The following is a 26,310-nucleotide window of genomic DNA, read 5'->3' on the forward strand; positions in this document are numbered from 1 at the left end:
AACTATATTGCCCTAATTTGGAGGCCTTGCCTAAAAATTTTATCCAAATACATTTAGTTCCCCCTCGGGTCAGTAAAGATATAATACAGATTCCAGCAAAAACGTGTTTTCAATATTGACAGTACTATCAAAACAATTTTAAGCATGCTGTAAGAGACTGATATTCTGTGCTTATCTTTAACATTTCCACAAATACATACCGTGTACATATTGTATTCTTATACAAGGGTGTATACTACACAGTGTCTTTCTATTTAACTAATCTATAACAATAAGCCAGTTATTATGCATACTTACAAGGAATACTACTACATAATGCAGCCATACTACATAATCTGCTGATATCAATGCATATCACATTTAATTAATTTACATTTGAGCAATATTGCTGAGCAGTAGGTATGGCTTTGATATTGCTCAGTGATGAGTCATAGTCTGTACTATTTCTGACCACGAGTCATCCCTGACCAACAGGTTAGACAATGCTCACCCAGTCAGAAGTTCCGGATAATCAATAAGGCTGCAGCCAAAATTGATGTTCCTATAAACAGACGGGCTCTTTACCTGGAAATTTGGGATTCTCAGTTTCTCACTATCAGCTGCTGCAAGATGTTCAGTGACTTAAGTCAGCTGCTAGATATAGGGAATCCCCACTTTCTCCATTTCAGTCAATAATTGCCAAGTAGATATAGCCAATGACACAGCACAATATGATCACATGATTAGACTAAGCAAATCAGGCATGAGGAGGCTGCATATCATTAGTATATATTATCATAGCATTAGCAGCTTGAAATCCTCTATGTTGTTTACTCTCTACTCCAGGTAAATACAGTCAAAGTGTACAAAGGGTATTGAACATCCAGGAATATGAATATCATGCTGCACATCTTTGAAGAGTAAAGAACATGTCTCATGGACAGACACCCAGATGGATGGACAGTATGACGACAGTATCCTCTCACTTTATTTTGTGCAAGAGGATAATCAAACTTTTTTAAAAAGGCAAATTTATGAGGGGAAAAAAAAAAACAAAACAAAAAAATCTTTTTCCTCAGAAAATCCCTCCACCCAGACCATTACATCTTTTTTAACCCTTCAGTGACACACCATCATAGAGCTAAGCTGCCACTTTTTTACCCAAACTATTCAGACTGACTAATTGTGAAACAAACAAGTAAACAAAAAATAAGGAAGAACTATGCAGAATTGATACTGATGAAACAAGACAAATTTGAGGAAGGAATAAGGAAAACAGGTGTATCATCAGATAAGCATTACCTCATTAGCGCTCAGCACCACAAACTCTGCCAAGCTGCCCTGCTTCCATGGCGGGATAGCCGCCCACACCTGAGAAGGACACACACCTCACTCATTAAACTGTGAGTCTGCATTTCTGTACAGCTCTATACAGTGAGACGACACTTCACACGCTACTCTGGGAAGGTCACATCATTAGTCCACAAATGTGTGCTAAGAAGCAGCAGAATTACCTCATAGGTGTCAAAAAGCAGGCCTATTTAAAGCCACATCCGCTTACATAGAAACACAAATATACACACACACACACACACACACACACTGACTGAGCACATCTGAGTTGTGGTCAAGATGAAAATTAGATGGCTATACAATGAAATATAATGTAAATCTGGTGAATTTCCAAGTAAAAACAAAAACAAAATGAAACAAAAAAGGTATATTTACCACGTAAACAGCAAGTCTATGAAAAAAGCACATTCATAAGAAAAAAAAACTGACAAATTCACACATAAAAAGGGGAAGGGTGTTTTGTCAAATGAGGATTAGTGTACATTCACTGGTGATCTGTGCATGTTGGGAAATTAAGTATGTAAATTGTAATTATGGTGTTTTTGATTTATTTTCATTGCTGAAATGTGGAACAACCTGGGTGTAATGAATGCATAACTGTTTAACTCACAAAGCTGGGAAGGCATGAACTGTTGTTTTATTTTCCAACTACAAAAACTGAAAAATGGGCATCACATACTCAAATATCCTTCTCACCTTTCAGCCAATCACATGGGACCTACCACTTCTGGCATATTTAGATCATTAGCACTCATAAGCTAGTGCAACACTGTCAGAGAGTAAAACAGACATGGAAGCTAATGAGAAGCTTTCAGAAATTTAAGGAGAAAACTACAGTCAAGATCAGCAGCAATGCATGGAGGGATTTCTTGGTTTTCAGGATCAGCAATGTTGCTGAGTTGTGTTGCTCTTTCTGAGAGCAGAAGTGGATTATCTATGGCTGGAAGAGAAACTTTGGGACTTCTGAATGTTCCCTCTTAAAGGTGCTTTGTTTAAAGCAGCCATTTACGTCGCTGTTGTGCATAAACTGCTCATCTTTACCTCGTCTCCTTCTCTGAAGTACTTCACATCTAGGCCACACTCCATGACGACCCCAGACACGTCCCGGCCCAGAATGAGAGGAAACTCGCTGCCTGTCTGCTTAATGTTCAGAGGGTCTCTCTTCATGGACCATGTAGCTGCACCGTAGCCACCTGATGGGGAAAGTGTCACATAAAGATATGATACGGTTTGTGAATGTTTGTACTCTTTATAAGACTGGAGACATTCAATTTACTAGGTCTTATTTTCAGGTCCACATTTTCATTCTTGGACTGTCCTAAAGCAGAGATCCTCAAATCCAGGCCCCGAGGTCCGGTGTCCTGCAGGTTTTAGATGTGTCCCTGATCCAACACACCTGAGTCAAATGGCTGAATTACCTCCTCAGTATGCAGTCAAGTTCTCCAGAGTCCTGCTAATGACTTATATATTTGACTCAGGTGTGTTGGATCAGGGACACATCTAAAACCTGCAGGACACCGGACCTCGGGGCCTGGATTTGAGGATCCCTGTCCTAAAGTAACTTTGCATGATTCAGAGTTCAGAATAATCCTTCTTTATCCTATAGGGGGCCTTTGTGCAGCCCCTTAGTTCATCCTCTGTTCTAAAGTATCTCTTAACATAACCTAGTAACATAATTCAAATGAACGTAATTCCTAAAAATCATCCCTGAACACAAAAGCACATGACAAATTCTGAATATGCAGAAGTCTCAGATCTGGTCTTGCTGAACCAGATCTAATTTTCTACTCCTAAACTCTAAACTCTAAATTACAGTACTGGTACCATGAATGCATGTTCAATAAAGACATGAAAACCTCACATCTGTATGTTATCATAGTTTAAAGTTGGGGTACACATTGTCTCAGTAAGTCTGAATAAATAAATTTACATGTGGAGTTCTTTACGGATTCACTCTGGGTCCTCTTCTATTTCACTGACTGTTTTCAGAGGCAACAAATGAAGGCTACAAAGGAGGAGACAGCAGAGCAAGGTTAAAGTCACTATAAAAATCAATTGAAGTTCTCACCTGACCGCTTCAGAATCAGCTTATGCTTTAATACAGTAATGTTTGTATATTTCATCAGTGCAGTTGTGCTGTTGAAACTGTGATATATCCCATAATACTGATGCTCAAAATTGATTAAAGAAAATCATACCAAATATAAACAGGTTGCTGAGGTGCACCACAAGTGACCTGCTGACATATTTCAAGCTGCTGAAAGACTTTCAGCTGAAATTATTAAAAGGATGCTACAAACAGTTCTGAGAAGTCTGGTAATAATTATTTTACAGCATTAAAATGAGTTAATACTGATCTGTATTCACTAAGCTCTTTAATTTCATTTCACTTTATTTTCTATTTATTTGTGCTTCTTTCTTTTGTGTATTTTTCACCTTGTTGAGCCATTTTGTCTTGTCCTGTTACTGAGCTCTTTATTTAAGCTGCCTTGTTGTAGGTCGTTCTTATTGTTTGGACTCTTATCTCATCTTAATGGTACCTATAACAGCTCACCTGTGGGTGCACAGTCAGTGTACTTCAAAGGTGCTGCTGGTCCGCAACAATTACAAAATAACCCTAAGTTGGTGTGAAGTGCAGTTTCTCAACTTTCAGAAACCATTTGAATTTTTCCAATAGGACAGTAGGTCCAATAGGTAGCGTAATTACAGTAATTCAAAGTTCCCTTGATCAGCCCCCTCAGTACTCTAACCAGCTGTTCACGGTTAGTAGGGGCAGGTAACGCGTGCTTTAGCAGCGATGCCCAGCAATATAGGGTATACATATATATGTTGTGTGCACTACAGATGGCTCTCGTTAGCGGCTAACCGGAGTAAGGTATATATTGAGAAACGAAAAATAAATATATAAAATGATTTTATTTTAATATTTCAAGATCACAGTAATGTTCCAATTTAGAACTACAACAAAAAACGAACTGCCAAAAATAAAATGCACTTCAATTGGATACTTATAATTTACTTCCTCAAACCGCACAGAGCCTCAGCATAAGCCGAAAGAGCCGCGGGTTGCCAACCGCTGGTCTAGATCAGGGGTGGGCAAACTTTTTGACTCGTGGGCCACAGAGGGTTCTAAAATTTGACAGAAGGGCCGGACCAGGAGCAGATGGATGGAGTGTTTTAGTAATTCACCTCATAAGAGAAAGAATAACATGGGATATGTAGAAAACGTGCTTTAATTTTAATAGAAAATTAACAAAAGCAATACAACAAAATATCTCTTCCAAGTCCCACAGTATTTCTTTATTGAAATGACTCTTAAAACACTGAAAATTCCATTAACAAAATACAGTTTAAAAAAAAAAAAAATACTAACAGTTACCATTTTGAAGCATTTAAAGTTTTGATATCCTTCAGGATATTATCATCACTCTCCTCCTCAACATTTCAAAAATGGTTGGACATGCAGATCGAAACAGTGACAACATGCCAGTATGTGGCCATGTTAAATATATCTGGTGTGCATTGTTTATATTGAAAAGGCAGTGCACCTGCACACCACTTATGAGCACACCTTAACAGAAATGACATGTAACACGTAAATGCATGTTTAAGAGCAGAGAAACTTACTTTTGATTTCAGTGGGAACAGTGTTGTTGGTGTCCCTTTTTAACAAGCGCATCAAAGTCTGGAGTCAGTTTTGTTGTGGCGATTCTCAGGATGGATCTGAGGTGTTGGTCAGTCAAATTGGATCTGTGGCTGGCTTTGTTGAAGTTCATGATGCTGAACGTCTGTTCACACACATAGGTCGAGCCGAACAACGCCAGAATCTTCTGTGCCGTCCTCCGGAGGTTTGGAAACACCGCTTCATTAAGTGACGCATAAAAGTCATTCAGTTTAAGAGAGTTGAACTTCTCTTTCAAGACTGCATCAGCCTGAAGGTCTATCAGTTCCAGCTGCATCTCTTCTGGTGCTGTTTCGGGGTCTTGTGACAGGGGACAGGCCACCAACTGAAGTGACTTGTTAATTTTCTCAAAATCAACAAAGCGACGGCAGAATTCTTTGTGGAGCGCATCCAGTGTCTCGCTGTATTTCTTAACTTTTGCGCCAGCCTCCTCTTTCAGTGTAGCTAGTGTGGGGAAATGAGTGAATGACTCATTTAGGATTTGCTTGGAAAATAAAGCCAGTTTGGCTTTGAAGGCTTTCACGCTTGTGTACAGGTCATGCACAAACCGATCCTTCCCCTGTATGTTCACGTTCAGCTCATTCATGTGTGAAAATATATCCACAGAAAACGCAAAGTCACAAAGCCAGTTCTTGTTGCTCAGCTCAGGAAATTCGTCGGCCTTCCCCAGTAGCTCCAAAAATGCACCGATCTCCTCTTTGAGGTCCCACACTCGTTGAAGCACTTTTCCCAAGCTTAACCAGCGGACACGGGAGTGATAAAGTAGGTCATGGTGCTCTGCATCAGTTTCCTCCAAGAACGCGATGAACTGACGGTGCTGAAGTCCCCTTGCACGTATAAAGTTGACAAGTTTTACGATAGGATTCACAACATGATTCAGCTGTAATACAGATTTACATAGAGATTCCTGGTGGATGATGCAGTGAAGGAAAATAACATCCTGGTCAGGATTTTCTTCTTTCACTTTATCCTGGATTCTTCTCAGCAGGCCAACATTTTTCCCTGTTAAATTTGGAGATCCATCTGTGGTGACGTTGATAAGTTTACTCCAAGACAGCTTCGTATTTTCAATGACAGCAGACACCCGGCTATACAAGTCCTCCCCCCGTGTTTTTCCTTTCAGAGACTCCATTGTCAAAAAATCCTCTGTTATTTCAAAAGTATTGTTAATTCCTCGGATAAAAATGAGGAGCTGAGCAGTGTCATTTACATCGTTGCTTTCATCCAGAGCTAATGAATAAAACGTGAATGACTCCGCCGTTTTTTTTAAGTTGCTAGTTAGCTCTTCGTCTATCAGTTCCACACGGCGAGTCACTGTCTTGCGTGATAGACTGATTTTTTCAAACTTGTCTTTGGCCTCTGGACACAAGACACCTGCTGCCTCCACCATACATTCCTTTAAAAACTCCCCGTCAGACAGAGGCTTGCTGGCCTTTGCTAATTTGAATGATAGCATAAAACTGGCCTTGGTACTTGACTCTTGGATGGCACTTTGACGATGAAAAATACGTTGTTGAGCTTGTAAATTAGCTATCAACCTCTGAGCAGTAGCTTCCCGTTCTTTCTCTGACTGCTTGCTAGCATAGTTAGCATGTTTTGTGGTAAAGTGACGGCTGATGTTAAACTCTTTAAAAACCGCCACAGTCTCTTTGCATATCAGGCATACAGCAGTAGATCTGTGTTCGGTAAAAAAATATTTAGTTGTCCACTCCTTATTAAACACTCGACATTCTCTGTCCACTTTTCTTTTTTTAGCTCCGCTCATCATTGCAGAAGTGTTGAGCTGTCAAAGAGGGAAAACGCTGAATAATGATGCGTTCATGCGGTGTCGGAATGATCGTAAAAATCACTTTCCTACTGGGAAAAACAACTCGGCAAGACGGGTCTTCCGACACCACTTGAATGCAGCGTAAGAGCGCACCTCAACAAAGGTCAGTGTGTCAGAGTATCCCATCTAGCGATAAACGCCACAATTGCAGGGAGAGTAAAACATTAACAAGGTTTACCATTATAATTGATTCAAATTCGGGGGGCCGGATTAAAAAGCTTAACGGGCCGCATACGGCCCCCGGGCCGTAGTTTGCCCACCCCTGGTCTAGATATTTAACTGAGCCTCCCAGTGGTGCCTCCATTGTCTTGTTGTCGGCTTTTAAAAATGACGTGGTTGATTCTGGTGAAGGAGTCACTCTCATGATTTGTGACGACACTCTCTGGCCAATTAGTGGCATGCTTTTCTTCCGCATCATATTTTCGGATGCTTGGAACCCAGGCTGAGTGGGTACTAAAAAAGTGGAAATGCCTACAAACCGCGCCGAGCAGGTACTAATGGAAATGCGGCATAAGTTTCCACTAAGCAGTCACCCCCCCCCCAGTATCAAGCTGTGGTTTGGTATTCACCACAGAGCGGAAACAGCCTGACCTCCTATCAAAACTGCAGCTGCTGTTCTCATTTTGCAGCCTTCAGCTCACCTCTCATGGCGACATCAATGGGGTTGAGTCCTGCTGCAAACACCTTGATAATCAGCTCATTGGGATAGCTGATGATGGGGAAACTGGCGTTCTTGGTGAACCGTAACACCTCATTGCTTCCGTATTTATCAATGACCCAGGCGGGCATGACAGTCCTGCATCTGCTGGAGGTGCTGAGCAGCCTGCCGCACCTGAACACCGAGCTGCGCACACCTAGCGACTCACTCAGGTGGAGCAGCACCCTGCTATGCACCAAATGTCTCAGAGAAGCCATTTTTAGCATAAAGAATACATCTGTGTGAATATTAAAGATATACCTGCTCATTTCCGGTCTCTCTTACATAAACATATCTGAAAGTCTCACATTTAGTTAAGCGAGGTGTCAAAGTTTAAAATCAAGTCTGAACGACCTTCTTGTTTTCCTCACGCCCTCGCGTTCCGCCTTTATGTTCATCGACTCCGCGAATCAGAGCGCGGTTTACTCAGCTACCGTCAAATCACAGGCGAGCGCGTTAGAGAATGCGGATTGGAAACAAACATGGCGGCTCGCGGAGGCGGCACACTGCTGAAAGGTTGTTTTTAAGCTGACAGGCCCTCAGAGAGCAGCCGGCATGTTGAGCCTTACGATAAAGGAGGTCAGTGACTGTGTGCGCGGGTTCGAGTCCTCAGTGTAACTGTTACTGCTCTATATATGAAGTCTGAGGTCTCATCTGTGTGTGCTGAAGCATCATAATGCAAACGCAGTATAAATACGACGCTGAGCTTTTTAATGGAGCTCTAAATAAGTATACAGTATCTAGTTATAATGACGAAAGGAATGGAAGCCAATTTGTGCCACTTTTTAATGACGTCACATTGCATTTCATAATAATGAGAAGACTTCTTATTGTGGATGCTAGCTTTCCCTCGTGTCCATTTAGTTTTTGAAAGCCGTCTGGGTGCATTTCTCTGTGGCCTGCAAACTGCTGCTACATACGTGGGGTGGTAGTGCTGCAATACAACAATTAAAAGTATAGATTCATAAACCTTTGCAGCTATAAAGAGGATGATAAGTGGAAAGGCAGCTGGTCCAGATGACAGACCTGTAGAAGTATGGAGATGTCTAGGGAAAAAAAGCAGTGGCCACAATCTTGGAGAGTTAGAGGATGTCCAACGAAGGCTGATGGGCAGACCTGTAGTAACTACAGAGGGATGAAGCTGATGAGACACACCATGAAGATATGAAATAGTTGTTGAAGCTCAGCTGAGAAGAGAGGTGATGATCAGTGAGCAGCAGGATGGCTTTATGATAAGAACAATGATGAGATGTTTTCTTTGAGAGAGTTGATAGAGATGGACAGAGAAGGTCAGAAGGAGGCTCACCGTGTCTTTGTGGATCCAGATAAAGTATGTGATAAGAAGGTGGATGAGCTTAAATACCTGGGGTATTTAAGCAGACAGTCCACAAGAGAGGTAAAGAGAGTGCAGGTTGGATGAAGTGGGTGGAAACTAGTGTCAGGGGTAATTTGTTACAGAAGGAGAGCAGCAAGAGTGAAAGGGAAGGTTAGAAGATGGTAGTGAGGTCTGCTCTGGCGGATGGAAATGATGGCCCTGACAAAAAGAGAGGAGGCAGAGCTGAAGATGTTCAGATCATCATTGGGAGTGACCAGGATGGAGATTAGAAATTAGTCCATCAGAGGGACAGTTCAGAGTCAGCAAGGTGAGGATAAGAGAGTTTGGACATGTGCAGAGGAGGGATGGTGGATATACTGGACAAAGGATGCTGAATATAGAGCTCCCAGGCAGAAGGAAAAGATTAAATCTTCAGAGGAGGTTCTTGGATGTAGTGAAAGAGGACATGCAGATGGATGGTGACAGAGGAGGATGCTAGGATAAGGTGAGATGGAAGCAAATGATCTGCTGTGGTGACTCCTAAAGGAGCAGCCAAAAGAAGAAGATGATCAGATCAAAGAAAGCAGTCCTACAATTTGTTTAATAAGTGCATTGGTCAAAAATGGCTCCAACATTCTTCACTGGAGGCCAAAGTAATGCCCTCCAGAGTAAGAATCTGGTTAGACATCGTGTTTCTAAGGTTAGGGCCGAGTGCAATAGCCTCAGTTTTGGATAACTTGTATAGACAAGTCTATCTTGTCATAGAAGATTATATAAAGCTAAAAACATAATACTATGGAGCCTTCCATCAGCCATAATAACAAAGTACAGAGAAGGTCAAAATCTTAAACATTTCCATCACATGCACCCCTTTTTCCATTATTAATCAGAAGTATAAATAATATATAATATATATAATATATAATACTATAAATATTTGTAATTTTGCAAGTATTGTCAGTATCTTTTATGTTTAACAAGTGACTAATTATTTGGTTTATTTACTTGTGCTCTTTCCTATTTTTTTTTCTCTCTGTTCTCTTTTTTCCCCTCTCTTTTTCTCTCTCTCTTTCTCTCTCCCTTTTTCTTTTCTTCTTTTCTTTTTCCTAAGCCTGTCAGCTATGGCAAAATTTGTCACACAGTATGCTAAAAATAACTCAAATAAAATAAAGGGTCACACACTAACAAGAGAAGCCTATAGAGAACCTATAGAGCTCACCTTGAAATAGCAAATATGTTTGGCACAACAACGCATTCAGATCACAGTTCTGTTTGCAAGATCTGCCAGACATGACAGGCTAAAAAAAAAAAAAAAAAAAAAAAAGTATAAATACGACACAAACATCAAACCCAAAAATCCCAACTGGTTCATCCAAGACCATCACTGTGTGTTATACAGAAAGCATACAGCTGTTTCTGTGGGGTGCGCACACACCCCTAGGCTATACGCCTAGGGGTGTGTGCGCACCCCAACACATGCATTTTACACCAAACTTTTAGATTCTTCATCAATATCAAAAATAAGGTCAAATCCAATCAGGAGATGAGGACACGTCACTCGGAGGCTGTTGCTGTGAGTCAGGCATACTCTGAACCAATTGGGTGAAAAAAGAACAATAACATGTCCATCGGCATCATTATCCGGAACAGCAGGGGTGCCAACAATCACCCATACGCTCTGTGATGATACCTATATGCTATAGTTTGCTGGTGAGGCATGGTTCCCTACCCCAAAATAGAGAGGATGATACTTGAGGCCTGTTCTGCTCCTCAGAAACACTAAAAATATTATTATTGCAGCTTTATCACCCACCAGAGGTAATAAATGTTCCCTATACCCTTATGTGCTTTTATATGTCACTATAAAATTCCTGTAGAGGAAATCAACTCATTTTCTGCACAGGGGCTGAGTCATGTGAGATTTACTGCCAAGAAGCAACAAAGAAATAATCCACCAAACACAAACTTCCTTTCTTTCTGTGCTAAGTTTAATTAAATAAAACTAAACTAACTGAATTATTTTTGAGAATTTGGAAAACTAATTAAAAATAAAATAAAATATTCTTAGTTTTAATGTTTGTTAGTTTAATAAAATTTATTATAGCTTGTCTGAAGAGGCTTTGGCTTTCTACAAGACTTCAAGTCAACTGCTTTCAAAAAATTAAGTTTTTATTGTAGTACCTGTACTGAGTTTCTTAAATCTTGCCTGTGGATAAACCCTCCACATAATAATAATTAAAAAGACTCAACATTTTCAAACTGACTGAAACTAAATTGAATTTGCACAGAAACAATAAAGTGATGAATCATGGCATGTTCGAATGGTTTATCAGAGGTGGGTGTATCGCTGGGGAAGTGACGTGCCTCTCCCAGAAACAGGGCGTGGGTTTGTACATATGTAGCGAAGCCTTCAGTGAACCAGCTAAATGAGATCAAACATGCCCCCTTTGACTGCGATCTAATCCAGGGGTCAGCTTAGCATAACGGGGAAGGAAATGTTTCGGCAAACATGGTTTGTTTTTAGGACCATGCCAGATGCCATCTTGAAAAGTCCAGCCATTTTTATTCCAAATTTTTTCTCAGCATCAGTGGAAACCTGTTGTATAGCAGTGAGTGAGGCTGGTGTATCAGTGTCAGCAAGGAGTTGTGTGTGTCTGCGTGTGACATCGCCTCCTCAACTGCCGCATCTGCTCTGGCATTTCCTGTAGAAACTGGGTTAGGGTTGTTAGTGTGAGCTTGACACTTACACACAGCAGCAGCTTTTGGCAGAAGGACAGCATCGAGCAGTGCAGTCATTCTGTCATGATGCAGAACAGGTTTACCATCAGATTTCAAAAACTTCTTGTCTTTCCACAGTGCACCAAAATCATGCACTATGCCAAAAGTGTGCCTGGAATCAGTTTAAATTGCAATTGTTTTACCTTCAGCCAATTTACATGCTTCAGTGAGTGCAACACGCAGCAGTGTGGCAGATTTAAAACATTAGAATGTTTAACAGGGATGTTTGGCATGTCAAGCAGAACTGTGGTGTCCCTGAGCCACCATGCTGTTGACAGATGTAATGTTTTCTGTTCTAAAAGAATGAGAGAAACTGCATGTGGAACAAGCAAGGTTTGATCACAGTAACCAACAATATCATGAGGCCATCACACCCTTTTTAGCTGCAGCTCAAACACAGTGAGGCAGTCCTGCTGCAACAGGATCTGGCTGAAAAATAGGCCACAGGTCATTGTCTTCTTCCATGATCCTGTAACAAAACAGAGGTCATGCAACCATTTTTCTTATCATTGCTTTTCATCTGGGCTGCAAGTCATTAAATTATCAATATATATGCTGCAAGAGAGCCATACCGTTAACTCAGTTGCAGTGATTCCAAACTTATTAATGCATCTTTATAAATGGTGAGAGCCTCACAATAGCTGGGACACAAGCGAGTATGTGTATAACCTTCCACCATAAAAGTAAAGGCGAACCCTGTACTGGCTGGAACGCTAAAGAAAGCAATTGCCAAATCCACCACAGTGAAGCAGGAAGCATCACTGTGGTGATGCTTCCTGAGACAAGATGATTTAAGAGAACATAAGGAGCACTCAGCTACACAGCTGCATTTACTGACTGCAAATCTGGTAGAACTCTCCATCCAATAGGATAAGCTTTATCACGCATTTTCTTAACAGGGAAAACTGGTGTGAATTCTTACCTGGAACAATTAATCCTGTTTCCCTCAAAGACTCAAAAACAGGGGTAATACCAGCTATGGCTTCCTGACTTAATGAGTTTTGCTGTTGTGAGGCCTATAATCAGATTTCAAAGTCATCACCATTGGTTCTACATTTTTAATCAGGTCTGTATCATATTTGCCTTGAGTCCACATTGTCTTAGGGACTTCCTATAGGCCTGAAATAGCTGCATCATCTTCTTCTGACAATGATCAATGTGCTGTGGTACCAACTGAACAGCTTTCTGTGTGCACAAAAGAGAAAACCTTTTTGTAAATACTCAGTTGTGAACACGGTAGCATAAGTGACCTACTGTACCCCTTTGATTACCTTGGTGCATGATTATGGCTGCCATGTGGAGCTCTTGTTCCTTTTGCTCCCTTTTTTTCTTCTGCTTTGCTTTGAGGTTATTCTCAACATGAATGGCATGCCTTGCATCCAGAGATTTTTGGAGTGTCCATATATGGAAGAAATGTCTTCTCCAACACACAACATAGGGCTGTAATGGCTTCCTTATATACCTAATTGGTATCATCATCCCATCCCAACGTTGTCTGTGGACATTTCCTGTAGGATATTTGCCAGAGGTTTTTGCTCAGTCTCCTGCTCCCAACTTGAGCAGCAGCAGGCACCTCAGCTCAGCCACAGTAAGTCTATATTCTTTGCAGAAAGCAACCAGCTCTTCAGCAAATCACTTGTCTGGGTCCCTTGGGTGTTGCAAATGGGTCATGGATTCCTTATTCTGTGCCTCTGACCAAGGTTGATCTCTGATGGTTAATGTGCTGTGGTTGGTACTGAGTCAATGAAAGAATCTGACTGTGCTGCATGCTGTCCCGTTTCTCGTATGGTGGGAGTGGAGGTGGTGGTCAATCAGGTGTAGCCACTGGAGGGGTGCAGTCGAGGTTGCGATCCATTCTGACACACTAGGCCTTTGTGAGGTTTTAATTTGCCTTTGCAAAGAGGTCAAACAACAATTCAGAGTACAGCAGCAGTCTGCATGGTATCTGACACAGAATAATAAGCATAGACTCAGTTATAGAAGCCTGTTATGTACCCACCATGGTTACAGAATACAGTCTTTCCGTGCAAAGGATAACTTGTAATAGAGGACTATATGAAGACAAAAACATGATACTATGGGCTGCCTTCCAGCAGCCAAAAGAATAAAATAACAAAATACAGACAAGGTCAAAATTTCCATCACAGAGTGCAGGCAGGGTGGAGTTGGTGGAGAGGAGTGTGAGGGTGAGGTGTGACAGAAGGAGAGCAGCAAGATTGAAGGGAAAGGTTTACAACAGGGGTATTTAACTCCAGGCTTCGAGGGCCAGTGTCCTGCAGGTTTTAGATGTGTCCCTGATCCAACACACCTGAATCAAATGGCTGAATTACCTCCTCAGTATGCAGTCAAGTTCTCCAGAGTCCTGTTAATGACTTCCATATTTGACTCAGGTGTGTTGAAGCAGAGACACATCTAAAACCTGTAGGACACTGGCCCTCGAGGCCTGGAGTTGAATACCCCTGGTATACAAGATGGTAGTGAGACCTTCTATGATGGATGGTTTGGAGATGGTGGCACTGACACAAAAACAGGAGGCCGAGCTGGAGGTGGCAGAGCTGAAGATGTTAAGATCTTCATTGGGAGTGACCAGGATGGAGATTACACATGAGTCCATCAGAGAGACAGCTCAGGATGAGCAGTTTGGAGATAAAGTTAGAGAGGCAAGGCTAAGGTGGTTTGGGCATGTGCAGAAGAGGAATAGTGGATATACTGCGAAAAGGATGATGAAGAGGAAAAGAGAAAGACCTCAGAGAAGATTCGTGCTAAGAATAGGGTGAGATGGAAGCAGATGATCTGCAGTGGTGCCCCATAAAGGGAGCAGCTGAAAGAAGGAGGAAAAGTACTTTTCATGCAGGGGGCATAAAATGATGAAGCCTGTTTTCAGTAGAGGACACATGCTAATTCACTGTCACGGCTAAAAAGGCTTTGGTTTAGTTTTGTTGTGATGATGTAATGTGATTAATAAGACACGAGTTTCATCGTTGTTCTTCAGGTGTCTTTAGCTTTCCGGGAGGGACAAATCTCCCCGACAGAGCTCTGCAGGAAATGTCTGAATCGTATCAAGAAAACGCAGCACCTGAATGCTTACATCACGGTGACAGAGGAGCGCGCTCTGGAGCAGGCTCAGCAGTCCGAAAGCAGACTGCTGCAAGGTGCGGACGCATCACACCGAGTCTGATTTGGTTCTGTGTGGAGTCCCATGTGTCACTGTTTGATCTCTTCTGCCTTCAGGTGTCCCCAAAGGTCCTCTGGATGGAATCCCGTTTGCCATCAAGGACAATTTCTGCACTGAGAATATCAGGACCACATGTGCCTCCAGGATGCTTAAAGGTCTTTGTGAAGTCTGCATCAGTGTTGATTTTGACAGTAAATTTTGATTTAGTTTTAGTCATAATCTTTTGATGAAAATGTAATTTAGTTTTAGTCATAATTTAGTCATGTGAATAGTTTTAGGCAACAAATTATCATAAGAATATAGTCGACTAAATCTACAGTCGATTCAGTTGACTGAAATATAAAGGGTGTAAAATGTAAATGCTTTTTCTTCAGTTCCCTTGAATTAGTCATTATACACACTTACGAAATTAAACATTTATTAAAAGTAATGAAATATTATTAATGCTTGAAAGACCAATACACACAAACATATTGAACAAACAACATCTTTATTTACCTGACCTTGTTTATTGAGCATAACAATAAAATATTGATGAGTAGGCCTGCTCTGCCTGAAAAATTCACAGGCTAGTGTGGCCTTCCTGAGTTTAGATCAAATTTGTGCAACTGTGCTTTTGATTGGATGTTATCCTAACTTGTCCCGCCCTGTCATAAAATGAAATAAGTTCTGATTGGATGTCATCCTCGCCAAGCATTTTTGTCTCGTTTTCATTCGTTGACAAAAGTGTCAGTTAATTTTGTCAAAGTTTTTATCCTTTTAGGTAGTTTTTATCTAGTTATTTTCTTGTTTTCGTCATGGAAAAAAGGGTCGTTGACGAAAACTATGACGAAAATAGTTCATCAATGAAATCAACACTGGTCTGCATTAAAAAAAAGATCTTTTCCACTCCATATCAGCCCAGTGATAATATGTATTACCACTGCTTTTCCTGCAGACTACACTCCTCCATACAATGCCACAGTGGTCCAGAAACTCCTCGAACAAGGAGCAGTTTTAGTGGGGAAGACCAACATGGATGAGTTTGCAATGGGGTAAGAGTTTTTTGTTTTTGTTTTTTTTGCAGCATGTTTTATCCATCATAACTTTATAAATAAAGGTGATATCTCCATGACATTTACAGGACTGAAAACCATATTTCAGCTCTGTTAAAAACTGCAACTAAATCAATTTAACACCCATTTCAAGTGTTACAATCTAAAGCTGGAATCAAATATATTTTTTTTAGCATCAGTGTAATGGGAGCTATCGTAATGTCAATACACTATAAAGGAACAGAAACAAGCACTGGTAACCTGGATGTTTGATCTTTCTCATAATTCACTGGAGAAAACTTGGATTCTTATATCACCATTTGGGATAGGTGGCTGCTCTGAACAAGTTAGAGCAGATGAAAGGTCTCCTTTGTACCAACACTTGATACCAGGACCCTCTTCTAGCCAGGATTTCTTCTGGGTCAAAATAACCTAATATAGTGATCTTGTAGTTTAATCTGGGGCCTTCAATTCTTGTTTGAGAGTTCTTCTTCTGTCAGTTTGTATTGCTGGTCTGTTTCCATCATCAGATTGTGAAAAACGCTGGTTATGATGGGTAAATCTTTATATCCAACACTTGTCTTTACTACATTACAGAAAATGATTGTGTAGGACCTCTCAGCTTCATGAAGGCATCCTCATCGCATCATCTAGAAGTATTGCAAGGTACCATCCATTGTTGTACATGGTGGCCACACTGACCAGAGTTAACTTGTAGCCCTGCTGGTGTTGACCAGCTGGAACAAAGTCAGGATGGCTGCACATTCTTTGGACCATCTTTCTGGATTCAGATTTCAGAAAGTTTTATTGCCATATGGGTGAACAGGTTCACAACATTAGGAAATTGCTGCGGTACTTGGTGCTTACATAAGTATAAACACTATAACACAATATTACAAAATATACAATACAGAGATGAACTACGATAAGTTATAATCATTAATATGTACATGACAGTGCAGTAATCAGTGCAAACAGACAGGTGCATAAGCATGGGGTCATCAGCGTTTGTGGAGGGTGGTGGTAACAGTCTTAGGGTAATTGTTCATGAGTCCAACAGCAGAGGGGAAGAAACTGTTCTTATGGCGGGAGGTTCTGGTCCAAATGGACCGTAGCCTCCTGCCTGAGGGGAGAAGGCCAAAAAGTCTGTGCCCAGGGTGAGAGTGGTCGGCTGTGATCCGACGTGCACGCCCCAGTGTCCTGGAGGTGTACGAGTCCTGGAGAGATGGGAGGTTGCAGCCAATCACCTTCTCAGCAGAGTGCACAATGCGCTGTAGTCTCTGTTTGTCCCTAATAGTGGCTCCAGCGTACCACACAGTGATGGAGGAGGTAAGGACAGACTCGATGATGGAAGTATAGAACTGCACCATGGTCCTTGCTGGCAAGTTGAATTTCTTCAGCTGCCACAGAAAGTGCATCCTCTGCTGGGCCTTCTTGATGACAGAGGTGATAGTGGGCTCCCACTGGAGGTCCTAGGTGATGGTAATTCCCAGGAAGCTAAATGTTTTCTAGATTGGACTGATTTTATAAGGATCTATTTGTTTTCCTCCCAGTGCGGGCAGTACTGATGGTGCTTTCGGTCCAGTAAAAAACCCCTGGAGCTATGCCGCCCCATACAGAGAGCAGACCGGGGAAGACCCAGACTCGGACTGGGTCATTGCCGGAGGGAGTTCAGGTGGAAGCGCTGCAGCTGTGGCCTCACTCACCAGCTACCTGTGAGGAGACACATTAGATTCCCTTCTTCAGTAAAGCTGTCAGGATTTTGGCATTAACCTGTGAAAATCTTCTCTGCAGGGCTTTGGGTTCAGACACAGGTGGATCCACACGAAACCCCGGAGCGTTGTGTGGTGTTGTGGCCCTTAAGCCCACTTACGGTCTGCTCTCTAGACACGGCCTCATCCCCCTGGTTAACTCCATGGATGTCCCGGGTATAATGACACGCAGCGTGAATGATGCAGCTGTCATCTTAGGTGAGAAATCACACAGTTGATTTTATACTACACATCAATGAGCATCAACCTCCATGGCTGAAAGTTAACTCCAGTTTTGTTATAGGTTTGGCTTTTTTTCCCACCCAATGTTAAGAATGCTGTAAATGAAACAGTATAGCTGTTTCATATTGCAGCTCATAGGGCATAATGCCACCAAACAGTAGACCTCACCTGGGAATGTGTTTTGTCACACAGGTGTCCTTCAAGGCCTTGATGTTAGAGATTCAACAACGGTTCCTGCCCCGTCATCACTAACAGAGTTTCCTGAAGACTTTGATGTCAGGAACATCTGTGTGGGCATCCCTAAGGTGAAACTGCAAACTATTCTTACATTAATTCAGTAACATGTTACTTGCAGAAATATAATATTGTTGTTGAGGGAAAAAAAATGGAAAACAATTTTCTACAGTTAGGCAAATATCTCACTTTGGCCAAAATATGAGTTAGGCAATTATGCTGAGGCCAACAATATGTAAAGATTTGCCTCAGGTTCGTCCCACTTGAAAAATATGAGTGGAAATAAACATTACTTACTTACTTAACTTTATTGATTCCTTAATGGGGAAATACGTTAATATAGAAACTGCTGACATTGATGCATCCATCGCAAAGACAGATAGATGAAAGTCAAATTCCTCGAGCAGCACAAGTTTTGTAATTTAAAATATCTTGTTTCTAATTCCACCTGTCTTACCCATGATATACATCAGGAATATCATGCCCCGGGACTCTCGGACGAGACTCTGGCCCAGTGGAGTCATGTGGCTGACTTGTTTGAGAAGGCTGGAGCACGGGTGGAGCAGGTGTCCCTCCCCCATACGCAGTACTCCATTGTGTGCTACCACGTCCTGTGCCACGCTGAGGTGGCGTCTAACATGGCCCGATTTGACGGCCTGGAATATGGTAACAATACAGTCTGTAGTGTGTGGTTTTGGAGCTTTTTATAGTGCATGTCTCACATTAGGTCTGTTTGACTTGATCAACAGGCCACCGCAGCAAGATGGACAGCTCAACAGAGGTCATGTATGCTTCTACCCGACACGAGGGCTTCAATGATGTCGTCAGAGGGAGGATTCTTTCCGGGAACTACTTCCTGCTAAAACAGTGAGACTGAACTGTCGTGCACCAATTGTATTTATTTCAATATCTCTAACTCTAAATCAGTCATTCTGGCACAGATTGATTTTAGATTCATCTGTCCACATAATGATGTTTCCTGACTTTTTTGGGTGAAGTTTAATCTGGCGTTTATGTTCTCCATGCAGATGAATGGTTTGCACCTTGTGAACCTTTGGTATTTGCTCTAGTGAAGTCATCTCTTTATGATAGAATTTGGAAAAGATCCTGTGATCCACTGCTGATGTTTGGTGGTACAGAGACAAATCTGAAAAAAGAAAAAGAAAATGTCTGGTATACTTGGATAAAGATATTTGGAGCTCCTGGAGGATATTCTTCCCTTGGGCAGATGTAGTAAAGAGGTTTTCCTTAACTATGGAAAGGATACTGTGATCATCCACCTCCATTTATCTTTTTGTAAAAACAAATGTGTCTGTATCTCCCCCTTTTTTTCCCCCCTCAGGAACTACCAGCACTACTTTGTGAAGGCCCAGAAAGTTCGCCGGCTGATCGCCAACGATTTCCACCATGTGTTCAACTCTGGTGTCGATGTACTGCTGACACCCACCACGCTGACAGATGCTGCCCGTTACCGCGACTTTACTCAGGAAGACAACCGAACACGCAGCGCACAGGAAGATGTCTTTACACAGCCCGCCAACATGGCAGGTACAGAGAAAAAAATCCTCTAGTCACACTGAAGCTACGTCTGCATGTAAAGGAAGTGTGGGAGGATTTAAATAATAAATATTAGGGATAACCACATGTACACCCACACCTGTAACTGAATAGCTTAAGAAGCATCTTCTTGTTTTCCATCCTGCCACAAAGACACACTAAAAGTAAAATGAAAAAGGGAAACTGTGACTCTGGCTCTGATGCAAATATATCCTAAACTTTCTCCTACCTGTTATCTAACTTAGCTCCAGTTCCTAATCATTCAGCTCTCTGCACTCCAGGTCTCCCTGCTGTCTCTGTGCCAACGGCTTTGTCAAGACGGGGCCTTCCCATTGGCTTACAACTTTTAGCCCCCGCCCTCCAAGACAAGAAACTGCTCTGTGTGGCCCAGTGGATTGAGCAGAGGGTTGGGTTTCCCTCAGTCAGTGACTGTGAGGACTTGGGAATGACTAAACAGGAGCAGACGGGAGCTGCATGAGGAGAACACTGAGTGTTCCACATAATAACATGCTATCACATCTTGATTTGTTGGCCTAAAGTTGTGCGAATAAATACATGGATTTATTTTCAAAGGGATATCATATGTTGTTTTAAAGATGACCTATTGTGCATTTCCTTATTTCCTGTCATATCTACAAACACACTACAACTAGCAGTAAATATTTTTGTTTAACATGATCAAAGTTTTTAAGAATGAGCTCAGTGTATGTACAGTAATCCTAAAAGCTCAGACTGCAGCCTGCTCTACACGCTCAGGTTCACCAGTTAGATCTAGATAATAAATCAGATTTAGGACTTCTTTTTGCTCCCAGGAAAGAAATTTAAGACCAACTTTACAACAACTAGCCATTTCTAAGTCTTTGGGACTCCAGTGAACTATGGTGAGAGCCATTATCCACAAATGCAGAAAACCTGGAACAGTCGTGACCCTTGCCAGAAGTGGCAAGAATTAAATTATAGGTCCATAAGGTTTTAATGTGGACAACTGGATTCCTAAACAGTGCAATAAATGCATAAATAATGTATACTGAGCTTTACTTTACCCCATTTTCCTCTGAAGTAATGATGGTCCCAAAGCTGGAATCACTGATTTTAGTGCCAATCAGAGGACTTCAGCACAGACTCAGTGAGGAGAAAAGATGGCGTCCATGTAAAGCAAGCAATGAAGTCTTGAGAAGTGTGTGGGCCTGCGAGGATGATGTAACCTTCCTCAAAATAATACTGCGTACTTCCTTTACTGTGTGGGACTTTTGCTGGTTTGATTAAACCATCTGTTTGTTTGCTCTGCTAAGATGCTCTGTAAAAGGACAGCCCCTAACTGCTGCTATTCACCTGATGGTGGTGGATTTAAAAGATCAGTGATTCACACTTTATTTTTCCTGTTTGTGAATAAAACAACAAAATACAACAAGGCAAGAGCAAAATCACTAATGGTTCAAAATGCAGAAATTGACACCAATAGGTGATGTCACAGTGGCTAACTCTATCTTTTATATATAGTCTATGGTTTAATCAGTGTTAATGCATCCCTGACTCACTGTGATTCAACAGGTATGGCCATATTCAGATGAGCCCTGGGTCCCATTATTTACCTGAAGGTGACCTTAAAGCAAAAATGTAATGTTTAAGATTTTTACCGTATAATGTTTGTGTCAAAGAGAGGAAGTGAAAATGAGGATGTGCTGCATGTGGTTCCTGGTTTCTAGCCAAGACTGGTAAAGGTGTGGGTGGCTGAGTCTGAGATCATCCTGTTGCTTTGGTTCAGAACAGGAGGACTAAAAACCATAAATGTTTCCTCATGAGTGAAGAGCGGTGAGATTAGTCAAAAACCATTCCTGCTGTCTTTACGGTATGTTCGTATTTCAATTCCCTTAGACCAGTGGTTCTCAAATCCAGGCCTCGTGGCCCAGTGTCTTGCAGGTTTTAGATGTGTCCCTGATCCAACACACCTGAATCAAATGGCTGAATTACCTCCTCTGTATGCAATCAAGTTCTCCAGAGTCCTGCTAATGACTTCTATATTTGACTCAGGTGTATTGAAGCAGAGACACATCTAAAACCTGCAGGACAGTGGGCCACGAGGCCTGGATTTGAGAACCACTGCCTTAGACGGAGAGGCAGTGGAGCGGGTGGACACCATCAAGTTCCTGGGCCTCCACATCACATCTGACCTCTCCTGGTCTACCAACTCCTCACATTGTAGGCTGTCCCCCTCCCAGACCTTGACTTTATATATGAAGGCCGGGTCAAAAAAAGAACCAGAGCCATCATCACGGACCCCAGCCATACTACAGATTCTATATAATGACATGCAGACCCTGAGATAAGGTGGGCACCAACAAGCTGTATGAAAGGGACTGTTAGAACTGATAAAGGCCATTGAATAGTCTGAGAAGATTTGAGGTGCTTGGTGGGACATGTTTGTACCAAATTTCATGGAAATCCACTGTGGAGAAATAAAATCAACCTTATAGAGATCCTAAAGAACATGTGTCAGGCTCAAGGCCCGTGGGCTACATCCGGCCTGCGATCTAATTTCATATAGCTATTATTAATGGCCCATGGATAAATAGCACTCCCACCACTTATACCACAAATCCCACAATGCACTGAAACAGCTGCCGGCCTGCCATGCAGGCCAAGACCTGTGCGCTAACCCATTTTCTGTGTTGCCAATGACACATACTGATCAGTGATCAGCGAATAAAAACATCGTCAGCACTTTTTACAGTGACATTTATCCTCCCTGACCCCCAAAAATGGCCAAATGAAAAGTGGAAAACACTGATTTTCTGAACATGTGGGAGGCAGAGGTCCTAATCGCTGACATCAGAGGTAAACCATCAATCTCTATTCCTTGCCTGCAATTGTGGGGGGGTTGGTGGATTGGTGGGACACATAAAGGAGAAGATGCAGAGGGAGACCTGCACAGATGAGCTGACAGTGCATCACTGCCTCAGCAAAGTCCTGAAGACAGAACAGGCCATAAGCTCAGTAACACAGACATGGAACTTTAAGAGGCAAAGATTTAAATCACCGGCAGTTTCGGAGGAAATAGCTTCTGAATTTGGTGTCTGAGCAGGGCTCCAGGATGAAAGCTGGCAGTGTGAGTCTGATTTTTTTTCCACGCTGTAATGAAGCATCTTAATATGTCCTTGAACAGACCGCATGATTACGTGTGTCTCCACCGCTGTGTTTGCAGCTTTTTGCTGAGAAACTGGACGCAGTTTACGCAGTGTTTTTCCAACTGTGAAGTGCAGAAATTCACATCACACTTTTTACCTGAAAACTTTGCTAATTTTCATCAGCTTGAAATATATTCATTTTTCCTTATGTTATCTTTGAAGAAAATATTAATTTATATTTTATTTAATGTGTTTATGAAAATGCTGCTGTATTCTGACCATTCAAATTCATATTGCTGATTAAAATTACTTTTAATCATGTTCAGCCCGTGTCTTCAATTTTGGCCTGTCCTGTGATTGAGTTTGACACCGCTGCTCTAACCCCTGCCAAACCTGTCAGGATTTACCAACCTGAAACCAAAGGTACCCAGTTTTGCATCCAAATGGTTGCATCATATATTGCATCATATTGTGTGAATCACTGATCACTGATCTTTTAAATCTACCACTATGAGGTGAATAGCAGCAGTTAGAGGTTTTCATTTTACAGAGCATCTTTGCAGAGGAACAAGAAACAAGCAGAAACCAGCAACAGAAAAGGAAGTGTGCAGTATTATTTATATATCATCCTCACAGGCCCACACACACTTCTCAAGTCTTTATTGCTTGCTTAACATGGACGTTGTCTTGTCTCCTCACTGAGTCTGTTTCTGTTAGTTTGTCACTTTTTCACCACAGCCGAGTGCAAAGACCGTGTTTACAGTACTTTAACAGCTTATTTGTTGAACTTATGATTGATTTCTTTCCATTTCCAGTCCAAGTTTTATGTACAAACTGAAAATCTGCATTAAAAAAGGTGGTTGACAGTGCAGCAAATGTCTGTGCAGCATTTTGTGCCAATCCAATCAGGAGATGTTGAGCTATTTTTTTTTTTTTTCAGAACAGTGAAAACATATCTTTGAAGTTTGGCCAAGAGATCATGGGAGTCAAACAATATCAACAATATCAATATCTGCTTCACTGTTTCACTTCCTACTCAGTTTCCAGGTGAAGGGAGCATCCTGCTGGGAAATTATGAAGGTTGGAGTGATATCTGCCTCCAGCACGTCACGCGTCCCTGTGGGAGACATGAATGTGGAATCAGAGATAATGGACAAAACTGGTTGGATTTGGTTAGAAGACCACAGGACAAGTCAGTCCTGTCAACTAAGAACAGGAAACTGAGGCTACAGTTCACACAGACTCACCATGTGGAAGAACAATCCTGATCTAATTCGAGCTAATAAGATGAGCTGGACAATGCAGCTTGTGTTGTGATCAGAGCAGGATGCAATTCCCACACAGATCAAAGTCAGGTGAATTCCAGCTGCCTGTTCTCCACAGGTAGATGGCCCTTGATGGCAAAGCCCCTGCAGCAGGTAGAGGGGGGAGGAAGGGCAGCGATTATTCACTGTCAGTTACTTTTGTTTGCCTTGTGCTCACAGCTTCGCTTTTGTGCAGTTACTGTTTGACAGCTCTTTCAGATGGTGGTTGGTGTGGGTTTTATGACTCTGCAGTCTCAAGTCAGGGTGGGTTTGATGGAAGAATTTTTTTTTTTTAAATATTTTACTCCTTTTCCATCAGAGAAAATTTTAAATGAACAAGCAAATTGCCTTTTCACACCTGCAGGTTTTCTTCCCTTCATTTTAAGTGCACCACAAAGTAGGTTAAGAAATACAAGTTCCCACACTGATGGCACTAATTCTGATTCTAATTCTAATCAGTGCGCAGTAACATCCAAACAAAGTCCCAGAATTTCAGCAGCCATATTAAAATGCTCCAAAAGGCTCCAACAGCACAAACATGGCCCAGAGGTCCAGTTCAGAGACTCCAGTTAGCTGAGGTGAGATGGAATGGAGAATCCAAGTAACTGTAATAGCTAGCAACGAAAGGAATCCGTATAAAATACAGTACCGTTTAAAAATGTATTATTTTCAGTGATGGCAGTAACAGTTACTCTGACTACTATTTGCAGTCCAGTAATCAGATTAAAGTAATTTATTTAATTCACTGGCGTTTCTATTTTTTTTTTCCATTTTCCTCAGAACAAAGATATATTTTTGCTTTATTCTTGTGTCTCGGGGAGTGACGTCTGGCCGATGCAACAGTTAAGTTCCATTTTCAGCATGAGGACAATAATAGCACACAGCGAAACAGACGTAAACAATGGAGGAAGGAGATGCGCGTTTCCTAGCTGAAAATACAGGCACTATTGTGAGTTTGTATCAGCTAAAGATGACAAAGGTGACAAAGTGCTATCTAGCTTCAAAAACACTACGTCAGATTTAAAGAAACATTTGTAGTCGTAGTCGCACGGCACAGTCACACTTACAGAGCGAGTCCCACCAGGTGGCGAAGCAGAGCTGCGGCTAATGCAGGAGGTCCCCCCAGCACCCAACAAAAGCTGGACTTCGGTGCAAAACCAGTAAGTGGGGGAGAGCTGAAGAAGTTGGTCAGACAGTACGTAGTAGAGGAAATGCTGCCCTTTTACATGGTTGACTCGCCCTAGTTTCCTGGTTATCATTTTTATGTTGAGGCAGAAGTGGTGCTGCCGGTGTTGTGTCAAAACGTGATCGTCTGCCATAAAGTGATTCCAGTATTTCTCTGTGCTTTAATGTGTAATGTCTTTGCTTATATTGGTAAATAAAGTGCAGTCAGCATAATTTATGAAGGGCTTATATATAAAATAAAGAACCTGCTTTTCAACAATCTCTAGGAGTCTGTGTTATTATAATCAATCCAGTGCTTTTTGGCCACTTAAAATATCTTTATAGATCTGTGATGTTATATTCATTGTGATTTCCGCAGCCTTCGGAGCCAGATTTCTGTTTTTTAATGCCAGACAGTTTTTACAGACACACACACACACACACACACAGTGAGAGAGAGAGAGCGAGAGAGAGAGCGAGAGAGAGAGCGAGAGAGAGAGCGAGAGAGAGAGAGAGAGAGAGAGAGACAGAGACAGAGAGAGAGATCTCACTTTTCCAAAAACTGAGGGCAGCTTCTACCTTGTGACAGAAATGCTGCTTCTCACTCAAAATGACCTGATATCATTCATGAGAGATAAGTTTGACACGTTTCACTAGATTATAGGTCAACAAGTCATTTGCAGCCGTTTAAATACGGAAGATCACTTTTTGGCACAACACCGGCTGCTGTTGAATAATAAATTAACTTGTAATCTAACTTAGATACTTCCAAAATTAAGTAATCAGTAAAGTAACTAAGTTACTTTTAAAGGAGTAATCAGTGATCAGATTACTTTTTCAAGGTGACTCTGCCATTTTTTTGATGGATGTTTTCTTTGTTTTTACGCGCTCTTTGAATTTTACCATTTATGGCAACTTCCGTTAAAAACTGATAAAATACTGGCAGAAAATTAGCAGCACATTATCCATTATCCATTTTTATGCAGTTCTTAACAGCAGCACATTCATTTACCTCCACCTGAACCCGATTAAAAAGCTGAAGGTTCCCCTGTTGCACTGATGCTCACACCATCTGACTGTTCTTGGTTCAC

At 41.6% G+C, this 26,310-nt stretch overlaps 2 protein-coding genes and 1 long non-coding RNA gene across 3 annotated transcripts in view; 1 reads left to right on the forward strand and 2 right to left on the reverse strand.

Moving 5' to 3' along the window:
• The window catches only part of rtn4ip1 (reticulon 4 interacting protein 1), a 32,103-nt gene extending 24,153 nt beyond the window's left edge, over window positions 1–7,950 (reverse strand). The window contains exons 1-3 of the mRNA XM_030719123.1: window positions 7,484–7,950; window positions 2,374–2,525; window positions 1,282–1,350 (exon numbers count right to left, since the gene is read on the reverse strand). Of these exons, the coding sequence (XP_030574983.1) occupies window positions 1,282–1,350; window positions 2,374–2,525; window positions 7,484–7,808 (546 nt within the window). The 5' untranslated portion in view covers window positions 7,809–7,950. The remainder of the gene's footprint in view (window positions 1–1,281; window positions 1,351–2,373; window positions 2,526–7,483) is intronic.
• Window positions 7,951–7,995: 45 nt separating this feature from the next.
• Window positions 7,996–20,198, forward strand: qrsl1 (glutaminyl-tRNA amidotransferase subunit QRSL1). Its single transcript, XM_030719122.1, has 11 exons — window positions 7,996–8,118; window positions 14,625–14,784; window positions 14,864–14,962; window positions 15,745–15,841; window positions 17,395–17,556; window positions 17,636–17,811; window positions 18,028–18,140; window positions 18,543–18,735; window positions 18,819–18,936; window positions 19,412–19,617; window positions 19,908–20,198. The coding sequence occupies exons 1-11, from the start codon at window positions 8,095–8,097 to the stop codon at window positions 20,102–20,104; spliced, it is 1,545 nt and encodes a 514-aa protein (XP_030574982.1). The 5' UTR covers window positions 7,996–8,094; the 3' UTR covers window positions 20,105–20,198.
• LOC115772727 (uncharacterized) lies at window positions 17,518–25,162 on the reverse strand. Its single transcript, XR_004019048.1, has 7 exons — window positions 25,123–25,162; window positions 23,999–24,160; window positions 23,788–23,868; window positions 18,527–19,216; window positions 18,004–18,146; window positions 17,715–17,806; window positions 17,518–17,554 (listed from the first exon to the last, which is right to left on the reverse strand). It is a non-coding gene; the product is annotated as an uncharacterized LOC115772727 (long non-coding RNA).
• Window positions 25,163–26,310: the final 1,148 nt, after the last annotated feature.

Source organism: Archocentrus centrarchus, chromosome 22, assembly GCF_007364275.1.
Source record: "Archocentrus centrarchus isolate MPI-CPG fArcCen1 chromosome 22, fArcCen1, whole genome shotgun sequence".
Lineage (NCBI taxonomy): Eukaryota > Metazoa > Chordata > Actinopteri > Cichliformes > Cichlidae > Archocentrus > Archocentrus centrarchus.